We start from the raw sequence: 13,552 nt of genomic DNA, 5'->3' as shown, positions 1-13,552 counted from the left end.
GACCCTTTGGGCCATAAATAGTCAATTAGCAACAATGTTGTCTAAAGATCCTATTCCAAAGTATAGCGCAATATTGGACGCCTGCAACAACTGTGAAGCTTCCTCAGCGAAAATTGCTTTATCTCAAATCACATATGTTTCTTAATAATAAACAACCCTCTCTCTCTCTCTCTAAGATTCTCAGGCAGTCACCGCAGAAACACGCGCCGTATGCAGTGGGTATGAGCCATAGGTTGCAAGGACAACAAAAACTGCGACGCCATGGCCGTTCCAGTGCTGTATCCAACTCAAGATGTCGTATCTGGGTCACCCACGTCCCCGGAAAGCCTGAACTCACCGCCTAGCAGGACTCCGCGAAGGTTCTACGTTTCTAACGACTGGGTGAGCATTCTCGAAGCGCTTGGCGGCGCTTCATGGTGACGTTGGCACTGTTAATGCAGTCACCAGGAATTTTTTCCAGTGGCGTTTATTGCTCTCAACTTGAAGGGCTGCCCAGTGAGCGTTGGCTCTTAGAATTAGGCGGGAGACCAAGGCATGCATACTCGACGGAGCTTATTGATTTGCAGCGCCTGCTTTGTCTGTTTGACTTCGTTTCTGCCGGTGCATTCTCGCTCGTTTCTTTCTCTTTTTTTTTGCGGAGCGCTTTATATGTGAAAGTGATGTAAAGTGCTGGAGCAGACAGGGACAATAGAGGAGGACACGACACGTGGTTACTGTCCTCGTCTGCTCCAGCGCGTTACGTTGTTATTATGACAAACCAACAAGGCCGAACGGCAGCACTGGTTGAAGACAGGAAGATAGGAAACCAGCTTTACCTCTTGTCACAATGATGTTTGGGAACACCAGACAGGCATCACGATTGATCAAATTGAACAGGCCTCTGACGAGCCCATGCGCTGCCATAATCCTCCTCCTGTCTTCGCAACAGCTGAATAGTGCGAAGGAGTGAAGCAAACATGAAAAAAAAATATCTGTCTCCTTGTCAAGACGGAAGAAAACGCGCGAAAGACGTCCGCAAAATTGGTTTTGCACTGTCGTACAGTCGTGCTGTTTGTGTCGCTTAGCGGACATGCCATTGCTCTTACTAGATGTTCTGGTCAATTTCAAAAGGAGCACATTGCAAGAATCATTTATCCATTGCTGCGCTTTCAATCCCGCATTGTAGTATATAAGAATATTTGAATGCTCAATGGTTCGACAAGAATTTTGCTGAGATTTACTCGGGCACTACCCTTTCGTGAAACCTAGTGTAGTTGCGGGTTCGACCCCGACTATGGCGGTCGCGTTAAATGGCTGGAATGCAAGAACGCTCGTGTAACGTGAATTGGATGTACGTTAATTAACCATAGGTGGTCAAACCCCGGCGTGCCTCTTAATTAGATTGTGATCGTTGCTCGTGCAACAGCAGAATTTATTGTTTCTTTTTAAATCTTGCGAAAGCTACTGTACCCCTGAAAGGGATCAACGCAGAATATCATCTCTGGAAACGTGCTTCACCTTGTTCTTTATTGACTCAGCACTATGTAGCACCTTCTCTGCATGATGCGTGTGCTTTGCGCTTCGGTCAGGGTTGTGGCCAACTTTGCTACGTTAGCAGTGCATGGGAGTTTCGCACCATATCTGTCATCCCCACCGCAGCGCCTGTAAGTTCCAAAGATTGCCACATATCGAGTAATTGTGATGGTGAGCATATCGTATAGTCTACCGTGTGTCCCAGACAATGTCAGGCAAGCTGTTTAACTAAAACAACATGTTACAGAAACATTGTGCAAGATGCAATTATTAGACCTACGGCGTTGGGTCGCCTACGGCGTTGGGTTGGGCCGAATACCGTAGGTCTTAAGTTCGTATCTTGCACCATGTTTTAAAAATATTTTTTATTCATTGAAGGCATTGGCTAACTTTAGCCGGGACACACCATATAGTGTGTGGAAATTGAAGATGCTTTCATAAACGTCTGACGTACTCTGCACGTGCATGAATGATTACTGAAGCGGTCATAGATGCATAGATGCGTAGCCAGCGGCCTCGTATAGCATTGAAGTGGCGTTGCAAGTTGTAAACTATTGCTGGAGACAAGTCATATGAGTCGGAATGAAACTTTGTACACTCCCAGTTGAAACCCTGCCCATTCCACATCCGTCTTCAAAAGGATCTTGCACAATTAGAAGTGATTAATTAGGTGCAGAAGTTGCGATGATTTAGGCGGCGCACATGGTGCTCACGGCTAAGAATAGAACGCAAAGCGACGCAGTTCGTGTGACGTTGAAGCGTTTAGGTGTAATTTACACGCCGTCGGGGGCTCGTTCGTTGAGGACGGAAGCTGACAGCCAGGGCTGCGGAGAAAGCAAGCAACTGCAGAGCCGCAAAACTGGAGAATGTATGAATAATAATTGAATAACAGCCACCGCATTGCGCTTGCGATTCTCTGCGATTACTCGGGCGATGCTCAGTGGTAGAGAATCACACGCCTAATGTGGAGGATGTGGGTTCGGTGCCCACCGGTCGCAAGTTGTCTTTTTGGTCTACTTACGTTTTCCTTTACGTTGTTACGTCTAGACTTCAATTAAAGTGACAAATAATTACCAGTGTGCGTTACTTGAACTAGTATTCTCTTGGATTCACATTGGTGTGAATAATGAAAATGGTTTCCTCGGTTCTTCTCGTTCGTATGTATTTTTCCTTGTCATAAGGTAAGCTAACTGCACTCTTGCGCGCTGATTGCTAAAATGACTACCCCCACCATTGTGGCGTAGTGGCTGTGGCTTGTGCTGCTAAGCCCGAGGTCACGAGTTCAAATCATGGTCACGGTGGTTGCATTTCGATAGGGGCGATATGCAAAAACCACCCCTGTGCTACCTTGCATTGAGTGCGCGTTAAAGATCCCCACGGGATCAAAATGAATGCTGCACCACGGCGTGCCTCATAGCCATGTCATGGATTTGACGAGTCAGAACCCCAGAATATATATATATATATATATATATTGCCACGTGGAGCGACGTGTGAAGAACACAGTAGCAATACTGTGAAAGACAAAACTAACTTTTATTGGGCGAACCTGTGCCCACAAAAACAGGCTACACTTACTTAAAGCACAACGATAGCGGCGAACACAGTCGGCTATCGTCAAAATCTGATCAGCGGGTGAAGGGCATCGGCTTTTATACAGCAGTCGTTGAATGTTCCAGACTAATCGCTGGGACCCGCGTGTCTTCCACAAAGTTCTACACCATTCGCGTCACGCGATGAAATCAGATACCACAAGGTTCGGCGACAACAGACAGTGGATAGAAGCATCGACAACATTCCAGAAACTTCCGATACATGCAGGCGCATCGCGCGCGGTGTGATAACATTTGTTAGGCGGCGAAACGTGGCCGCCCGATAAAGGTAGGCAAGTGCATGTTTCAATACCCCCCATCTTAAAAGAAAGCATCGACTGGATGCTGCAAACAAACGAAAGTAATAAAGAAAAATACCCGTAGCAAAGAAACAACAAAACAAGGAAGTTCGTCAGCGTGCGTAAAAGGGTTTAAGGATTTAAGACGCGCCACGTGGACAACTTCAGGTCGTCCGCGGCGCCGCTGTGAATGCGAAATGCCGTCTGGCAAGACATCGTAGTCCAGTGCGGCAATACGTTGAATGACCTTGTAGGGTCCGAAATAGCGTAGAAGTAGTTTCTCAGAGTCCTCGTCGGCGTATCGGGGTCCAAACCCAAGCAAGGTCATCGGGCTGGTACTCGACGAAGCGTCGTCGGAGGTTGTAGTGTCGGCTGTCGGTACGCTGCTGGTTCTTGATCCGTAGGCGGGCGAGCTGTCGGGCTTCTTCGGTGCGCTGGAGATAGCTAGCGACGTCTACATTCTCTTCATCAGTCACGTGCGGCAGCATGGCGTCGAGCGTCGTCGTCGGGTTCCTGCCGTAAACCAGCTTAAACGGCGCCATCTGTGTTGTTTCTTGCACCGCCGTGTTGTATGCAAAGGTTACGTACGGCAGGACCGCGTCCCACGTCTTGTGCTCGACGTCGACGTACATTGCTAGCATGTCGGCGAGGGTCTTGTTCAGGCGCTGCGTGAGACCATTCGTCTGCGGGTGGTAGGCAGTTGTGCTCCTGTGGCATGTCTGGCTGTATTGCAGTATGGCTTGGGTGAGCTCTGCTGTAAAAGCCGTTCCTCTGTCGGTGATGAAGACTTCTGGAGCACCACGTCGCAGCAAAATGTTCTCGACGAAAAAGTTCGCCACTTCGGCTGCACTGCCTTTCGGTAGAGCTTTAGTTTGAGCGAAGCGGGTGAGATAGTCCGTCGCCACGACGATCCGCTTATTTCCGGAAGCTGATGTCGGAAACGGTCCGAACAAGTGCCTCCCGATCTGCTGAATATGTCGGTAAGGAGGCTTGATCGGCTGTAGTAATCCCGCTGGCCTTGTCGGTGGTGTCTTGCGTCGCTGACAGCCTCGGCATGTCTTGACGTAACGGCCCACATCGGCGTTTAGGCGCGGCCAGTAATACCTTTTTTGTATCATCGATAGCGTCCGGGAGAAACCGAGGTGCCCAACGGTCGGGTCGTCATGTAGGGCTTGCAGTACTTCTAGACGCAGCGCCGACGGAACAACAAGAAGGTAGTTGGCGCGGACTGGTGAGAAGTTCTTCTTCACGTGTAAGTTGTTTTGAAGCGTGAACGAAGACAATCCGCGCTTAAATGCCCTAGGGACAACGTCGGTGTGCCCTTTCAAATACTCGACGAGGCCTTTTAGCTCCGGGTCTGCTCGTTGCTGTTTAGTGAAGTCTTCCGCGCTTATGATTCGAAGGACGGCGTCGTCGTCCTCGTCGTCTGGCGGAGGGGGATCGATTAAGGCGCGTGATAAGCAGTCGGCGTCACAGTGTTTTCTTCCGGACTTGTATGTTACCGTTACGTCATATTCTTGCAGTCTGAGGCTCCACCGCGCCAGCCGTCCTGAAGGGTCCTTTAAGTTAGCTAACCCACACAACGCGTGATGGTCGCTGACGACTTTGAATGGCCTGCCATATAGGTAAGGGCGGCATTTTGCTGTAGCTGAAATGATTGCGAGGAATTCCTTTTCAGTCGTAGAATAATTGCCTTCCGCTTTTGACAGAGACCGGCTAGCATAAGATATGACCCATTCATGGCTGTCTTCCTTCTGGACTAAGACGGCACCGTGGCCTAGGCTACTGGCGTCAGTGTGGATTTCGGTATCGGCGTCTTCGTCGAAATGTGCAAGTACCGGTGCCGACTGCATGCGTCGGCCTGCGGCGTTTGCCACTTGAACTCGACATCAGATTTGGTTAGATGCGTTAGCGGCTCAACGATGCGTGAAAAGTCCTTGACAAAGCGCCTGTAGTAGGAATCTACGCACTGCCTTCTTGTCGGTGGGCTGCGGGAGCTTTGCGATGGCAGCTGTTTTCTGCGGGGCGGGCCTTGTCCGGATTTGCTGATGACGTGGCCTAGGAATAGAAGCTCATCGTAAGCGAAGCGGCACTTTTCCGGCTTCAGAGTGAGCCCTGATGATTTTATGGCCTCTAATGCTGTCGCAAGCCACCTAAGGTGGACATCGAAATTTCCGGCAACGACAACGACGTCATGCAAGTATAGAAGATGCGTCTGCAACTTCAATCCTGATAACACCTTGTCCATGACGCGCTGAAACGTTGCAAGCGCAGAGCACAGCCCGAATGGCATGACCTTGAACTCGTAGAGGCCGTCTGGCGTGATGAAGGTGGTCTTTTCGCGATCTCTCTCGTCGACTTCTATTTGCCAAGAGCCAGACTTGAGGTCCATCGACAAAAAGTATTTAGCGTTGCAGAGCCGATCCAATGCGTCGTCTATCCGTGGAAGGGGGTCTGCGTCCTTCTTTGTGATCTTGTTCAGTCGACGATAATCGACGCAGAAACGTAGGGTTCCGTTCTTTTTCTTCACCAGGACTACAGGAGATACACACAGGCTTTTCGACGGCTGGATGATGTCGTCGCGCAACATTTCGTCGACTTGTTTCCTAATAGCTGCATGTTCTCGCGTCGAAACTCGGTAAGGGCTCTGGCGGAGTGGTCGAGCGCACTCTTTGGTTATGATGCGATGCTTTGCAACTGGTGTTTGTCGAATCCTCGATGACGCCAAAAAGCAGTCTTTGTGTCGTCGGAGAAGACTTCTGAGCTGTTGCTGTTTGTTCATGGGGAGACTTAGATTTACGTCGACGTCTGGTTCGGGGACTATGGTCGGCGAGGTAGATGCGGCAGAATCGGAGAGGACAAAGGCATTGCTCGTTTCCAGAATTTCCTCGATGTACGCAATTGTCGTGCCCTTGCTGATGTGCTTGAACTCTTGGCTGAAGTTGGTTAGTATCACTTCTGGTTTTCCTCCGTGGTGTCGAGCGATCCCTCTTGCGACGCAAATTTCGCGGTCGAGTAGTATAATGCTGGTCGCCCTCGATGACGCCCTCTACGTCAGCGGGTGTTTCGGTGCCGACGGAAATAACAATGCTGGAGCGCGGCGGGATGCTCACTAGATCTTCGAGCGCACTCAAGGCGTGGTGACTGCGAGAGCTCTCCGGTGGTATCGCTTGGTCTTGCGACAGCGTTATCGATTTCGACTTCAAGTCGATGATTGCGCCGTGTTGGTTCAGGAGGTCCATGCCAAGAATGACGTCTCGTGAACGCTGTTGGAGGGTAACAAATGTGGTAGGGTAAGTCCGGTCATGAACGGTAATTCTTGCCGTGCATATTCCAGTCGGCGTAATGAGGTGTCCTCCAGCGGTCCGAATTTGGGGGCCCTCCCATGCAGTCTTAACCTTCTTCAACTGGGCGGCGATGTGCCCACTCATGACGGAGTAATCGGCCCCTGTGTCGACTAAGGCAGTGACTGCGTGGCCGTCGAGAAGCACGTCGAGGTCGGTGGTTCTTTGTATTGCGTTGCAGTTAGGTCTTGGCGTCGTATCACGGCTGCGTCGCGTTGACCTCTGGCTGGAACGTCGCGTCGTCAGGTCGTCTTTCATAAGCGTGTTCTTTGCTGCCAGTCTTCGTCGGGACGGCGGTGTGTCGTCGTTGTTATGTCGTCGAGATAGTCTTTTCGGCGTCTTCGTCGGCGGCGGAGGATCTTCGTCAGTTCGACGAACAGCAACCGCACCTCCATCGGTTGCTGCTTTTAGTTTTCCGGATATGGGCTGACGGACCGGCCCCGGGCTGGTCCAGCGTATGGTCATCGTTGCGGCTGAGCGGCGGCTAGGTAGTCGGCGATGTCACGTGGGCGCTCCTCAAGCTGTGGAAGCGGCGCGTTGACTGCGAACCCTCTCAGTCCCAAGTCGCGGTATGGGCATCTACGATACACATGGCCGGCTTCTCGGCAGTGATAGCAGAGCGGGCGGTGGTCGGGGGCTCGCCAAATGTCCGTTTTCCTCGCGCAGATGCGCTGGGCAACGGGTGGGCGTTCTGGCGGCGGCAGCGCCGGACGACGGGATTGCGGCGTTACAGGGCCCTGGCGCAGTCGTACCCCGCACCTCCACCAGATGTCACGTGGAGTGACGTGGGAAGAACACAGTAGCAATACTGTGAAAGATGAAATTAACTTTTGTTGGGCGAACCTGTGCCCGCAAAAACAGGTTACACTTAAAGCGCAACGATAGCGGCGAACACAGTCAGCGATCGTCAAAATCTGATCAGTCGGTGAAGCGGGTCGGCTTGCTCGCCGACGTCGGTCAAGCGCGTGGGCAGCAGTCGTCGAATGTTCCCGATTCATCGCTGGGACCCGCGTGTCTTCCACAAAGTTCTACACCATTCCCGTCACGCGATGAAATCAGACACCACAAGGTTCGGCGACAACAGACAGTGGATAGAAGCATCGACAACATTCCAGAAACTTCCGATACACGCAGGCGCGTCCCACGCTGTGCGATAAAATATGTTAAGGGCCGTTTATAGTCCGACGTAACGCCCGCGCCGCGCGCGCTACGCCACGTCAGGAGAACCAGCGCTGGAGTTTGCACGACGCCTGCAGCGCCACCCTGGCGGTCAGAACGCGCAGACTGCAGCTGCTCCCGCGGAAAAAAAATTGCTGCTGGTAGCGGCGTTCCGTGCACTGAAAGTCGAAGGAAAACAAAAGGACGCCGACGGTACTGTTGCGTATACAAGTGTCACAACTACGTCGGAATGGGGGAGGAGTATCCTTCTGCGTCTTTTCATCTAAACCCTACGAACAAGCACGGAGGCGGCGTTGGATCCAAGCAGTCAGGCGAGCGGAGAAAGTTCCCGTCTTGTCGCCCTGTCAAGCGGTGTCGGGCTGGTTTCTAAATGTAATTTCGCGTGTGTGCCTGGTTTATTCGATAGTGAAGACGGTCAGCCGTGGCAGCCAGTACCAAACAGCAGAATCTGCAGTCGTCATTTCGTCGGAAACAAAAGGAGCAATAGCATGCACCATCCGGCATGTGTACGAACCATTTTGCTTCGCAATACCACCGCCAGGCTCCTTCCAATGCCACCACACCAAGCGAATGATACGAAAGGTAATAGTTTCCATTCATTACCAAGAATTATGTGGCACGGAAGCTGCCTTGTAATACGAGTTGTGTGCGCATACTGCCGGTGCACGCGCGACTAAGCCGCCTATGTGTTTTTAAAAATGCGCATGCGGATGAGGACTCGGCGCTGAGATGCATCCGGTAAATTTATGTACTAAGTGCTAAATGTAGCCAGGTTGTTACGGATCAAGCAGCGCAGCACTCAAACCTTTGCTTCCCCGAGTCAGCTGATGCGATAAAGCTTTCTTCTCTATTGACTGCTGTGGCGAAGTAACATCAGAATTTCTTATGTCTAGCCAGAGAAGTGTGGAATGTCTTCAGGCCAACTAATACTTCCGAAACCACAGCGCAGCAAGACCGGCGCCGTAGCTGCTAGATTTGCGAGGCAGGCTGCCACACAAGCATGGGAACGGCACATGGCGCAACCGTTAAATAAACGCACGTGCTCGCCGCGACACACTGGGAAAAATATATAAAGATTAAAAAGACTTTTCTTCATTTCTTCACTTGATGGCGCTAGCTTCTTTACGAAAACTGTCCACTTGAAGCGGCGCGAAAACGGAAACATGCAAACCATATGCGCGAACTATGAAACGGTCGCGGACGTGTCGTCTGGTAGAGGGGCTGTAATATGCCGCGTTTCGTCGCCAGAGCGGCGTGCAACGCACTCTTTTCGACGCGCCGCCTATCCAGCGCTGGTTCCCTATAGTCGGACGCAGCGGCGCAGCGAACGTAACCGGCGGCTTCCGACGCGCCCCGGTGGGCCCGGTGCCGACATGGCTCCTGAGCCATTCGCGCTTCGGAGCAACACCACCTAGAAGACTGAAGGCCCCCACATGGCGGCGTGACGTCACCCAGGTCAGATCGTCCTGGAAGTGGGCTTCACTACGCGCGTTCTCTCCGCGTAGTGGCGCGTTGCCGTGAAATAAAATTAAATTCGCTCGCTCTTGTTACGAGTAGGAACTGACTTATATGCTGCGTCTGCAGTTATGTACGAAGCTTGGCCGGGAAAAATCGCCACAGTTTGTAGCCTCGTGCCTTTAGGAGGCGTTTTGCATGCTTACACATGTAAGAAACCGTTTTCTGACTGATTGGAAGCGACTAATCTAAAATTTTATCATCACTGTTGGGCATCAACTTATGTGGTGTAGTTATAAGCTATTCACTTTTCAATCTACCGCCATGATTGTATTATATTTAACACTTCGATGCTTTATTTACTTTCAAATGCCCTATCAGGGACATTATAAAAATGGCAAAATTTGACATTACATGAAAGAAAAATGTCAAGAGTTCAAAGTGGAAGAAATCGACATTCATAAAATGACACAAACTCATTTCTGCTTACAGCAATACAGGATCCTTTATTATACACAGCTTGACAGTCTCTTCTTTGTACAAGAACACATTATTGTTAAAAGTGCACATAAATGCGATGCAAGTCGGTGTCAGGAAAAAAAAAGTTGGTTGAGTAAATTTTCTGCGAATACACTTTACTGCTTCGGCACACACTATTGCTTCAAGCAAGGAAATTCAGGCAAGCACAAATTTTCACGACACAGAACAGAAAGAGATTAGAGCATCAGAAGCCTTCTTCAGAATGAAGGTAGGATGAAGGGCATTTTATTTGACATTGATGAAAGAAAAAGGTATTTTTTTACAAACTATACTGTGGAAGCAAAACTGCATAAATTACACCTCAACTTCTAACAGTTTCAAGTTTTCGCTTTGCCTTTGTGGCCGACAACTTGTCGTTTACTAACTTGTTGTTTGCTGCTTTGCACAAGTTGTTTAAAAAGGGGTTTGCTGCTGCACTCAAAATATAATGCATGACTTGTTGAGGAGCATGCCCAATAACACAAACATCCAGGTCATCATTATCACTGAGGATGCCATACGCAAGAGCCACTAGTACTTCTTTCTGCTTAAGAAGTGCAAAGAACTGTTTGGCGAAGCGTGGACTCCTAAGCATGTCCAGCACTATTTCTGTGGTAAGGACAGCATTCACAACAAGTTCGCGTGGGAACTTCAGCCCACCTCTGGTCATGCTCGTAATAAGGACATTTCTAGCAACATTTATCTCTGCATCATCCATTACCAGATTTTCTTTGCACGACGGACACAACAGTTTCTTTACAGCTGCATGTGCGCAGTAACCGGCAGCATATGTCACAGCTGGCAGCCTTGCCACTTTCTTCTCAATATCGCTGTCGCTAACTGTGACATCAAACTGGCTCAGCAGTGAGTTGGAACTAATGACAGGAACATCACACACCATGTCAATGTCTGGTAATTCGAGCACTTTCTGTAGCCGCAGCTTTGTCTCGGACTCGTAAATCTGCTTAATTGACACATGATAGTGGGCACCAGACAACTGACGGTACCGACCAAAGCGATCCTCTAGCGAATCTGTCTGAAATTTGCCTACCAAAACATACTGCATACCAAGTTCTTCAAGGCAGTAGATAGTGATCTCATGGAGCGCATGAGTTGTGTGACATAAAGCAGAGTGTGTTTATTTTGTCAAATGTCCTGCATCATGCTTCAAACTTTCTCAGTAGTTGAGCCACTGCATCATTTTCCCCAAAAACTCTAACTGGGGACAAGATGTCGACGTTATGGGTTTTTGCAGGTCGTCTGAAAGCCGCTGGCCCTTTTGGGGGGTTTTAACATTAACAACATTCCACCATGTTAGCACCATGTTGATATACTGAGGCGTGCCATCAGCATGCTGAATGTTGGTATTATGAAGTGCTGCGACAGTTGATGAATTGAATATTCTCAATGCCAACTTTACATTTTGCCTCTCCATGTTTGAAGGATTCAATGCCTTTAATGAGAATGTCGGAGCAATCTTCAAAAGCTCATTCTGTTCGGACTCATGCAGCTCACATAAAGTGTTAAATGATGCTGCCAAGATTCTGGGCTTGGTCTGGTCTGGGAAGTACATGCACCTTCCTGCATTGCGTTGATTTAACCAGTTATTTCTCACACATTCCAACACGTGAACAGAGTCTATGATAAAAAACAAAGGTTGTGATTTCTCAGCTGGATGCTGATAAGCTATCTTTAGTCCCGGAGGGTCTGAAAACAGCGACATTGTCTTTCTGTTGATGGAATTATTGTCAGAGATGATGGCAATTACTTTAAATCCTGTATCTTCAAGCTTGACGACTAGCATTTGCAGAAAATCATGCAAGCATTTTGCATCAATTGTAGCCACTGGCAAAATATGCACAACATCTTTGTTATTTGAAAGCAGACTCTGAGTCATAAAGACATACGCTGTTCTTGCCGGACTTGCAGTGTTGACTGCTGCACCTACTACTGACCCAGCTTTAAAATCAAAGTATGACTGAATGTGGATTTCGTCCATCATTAAAGTTACTATATTTTCATGTTCTTTCAATGTGGTAGCAACCTTCTTAGCATATGACAGAAAACAGGAGCCTTGCTGTTCTATGGCTGGGCTAGCTTGTTGAGCAGAGCAGAGACGTCTTATTGTCTCTGGATGAGGCAACTTTACCTTCAGTGAACTTCTGAGGAATTTATACGCATACGGTCAAATGGTGTAAAGGAGGCTTGCAAATACCAGAAGGTCTGACGAGTAGCGTGCAGCGTTGTTGAGGATTAGGTCTACTTGGGATTTTATAAACTTCACGACTTCAAGGTGCCATCCGTGTAGCTGGGGCTGATCATTGCATATTAACTCTTCCAACAGCTCCGCCACATTTGCAAGCAGATGATGAACCCGCTGGTCATTGTTGGAAGAATGAGCAGTGCGCAGAGACTCAACACGTTGAAGGATATCACTTAGTTGTCTGAGGTCCTGCAACTCTGCAGGCCTACTGACACCATGAAGTTCCACAATGCGGGTTTCCCCATAATACACTTCCACACACATGTTGTCACAAACTACCACCGACGAACGTACGGAGGCGCCCTGATCAACAGTCAAATCCAGGAATAGAACCTTGGACTCCATTTTGATCACAGACCAAAACGGCGAAGTGTTAAAACTTGGCAGAGCATGAAGAAAGTCAGAAAAGCTTGTAACTTTCTTCTGCTGGTCTTGTTGTTGCTTTTCTTCCAGAGATTTTTCCATGGCAATGCGGAGTGATTCTTCCTCAACACGTTTTCCTTTATCCTCCGGAGCCTCCCGAGTGCTCGCATGATGCCGCGAAAGGTACTGGGGGCAATTAGGGAACACACTTGGTACCGCATCCGGCTTCAGCCTGAAGACTCTCAGCGGCACTTCAATAACGTTCCCCGTCTTCATATCTGTGTACTTGGATGTTTTGACGTAATCGCTTGCCGCAAAATGCTTCTCGCAGAGCTGAAATCACAAAAAAAATTATGTACAAATACGTTTCATACCGCCAGAGACATAAACGGCTCGGTTCGGCTTTCGATACTACAGAAAGAAGAATGAGCATGTTTCAGGCTCCGACAACGCAAGCAAGCCCATTCGGCTGTTGCTGGATACGTCCAGCCGGAAAAACGCACATTCCTATAATAAAAAGCCCCCGAATCAACTCATAAGCCATATTATATACTACTGTGTGATAGCTTACCACTGTGTTCTTCGTAGGAGTAAAATCCTTCCGGGGAACCGCTCTTGTCCACGCCGCTCGCCGCACAGGGTCATTGGGAAACACGTGCACACGCACACGCGGCTCTGCAGCATCGTTGGACTTGCAGTTGGGAGCTCAACAGCAGCCCGGCATTCTTGCAGTTTGTTCACGAGCACAAACAGAGTACAAAATAGAAAATATGCAACTCGCCGACGTAAAAACGACGCACGCTCACATGCCTGCTATCCGGCAGCATCCAATGCAAACGACTGGATGGATGGACGGACGGACGGACGGACGGACGGACGGACGGACGGACGGACGGACGGACGGACGGACGGACGGACGAATGGATGGACGGACGGACGGACGGACGGACGGACGGACGGACGGACGGACGGACGGACGGATGGATGTATGGATGGATGGATGGATGGATGGATGGATGGATGGAT

General features: G+C 49.5%; 1 protein-coding gene across 1 annotated transcript in view; it reads left to right on the top strand.

The window, feature by feature from the left end:
- Positions 1 to 261: 261 nt before the first annotated feature.
- Positions 262 to 13,552, top strand: part of LOC129387813 (uncharacterized) — a 40,985-nt gene continuing 27,694 nt past the window's right edge. The window contains exon 1 of the mRNA XM_055077386.1: positions 262 to 381. Within this exon, the coding sequence (XP_054933361.1) occupies positions 262 to 381 (120 nt within the window). The remainder of the gene's footprint in view (positions 382 to 13,552) is intronic.

The sequence above is a fragment of the Dermacentor andersoni genome, chromosome 2 (assembly GCF_023375885.2).
Source record: "Dermacentor andersoni chromosome 2, qqDerAnde1_hic_scaffold, whole genome shotgun sequence".
NCBI lineage: Eukaryota > Metazoa > Arthropoda > Arachnida > Ixodida > Ixodidae > Dermacentor > Dermacentor andersoni.
Note: the sequence above shows the minus strand (reverse complement) of the source record. Positions and strands in the feature narration are given on the sequence as shown.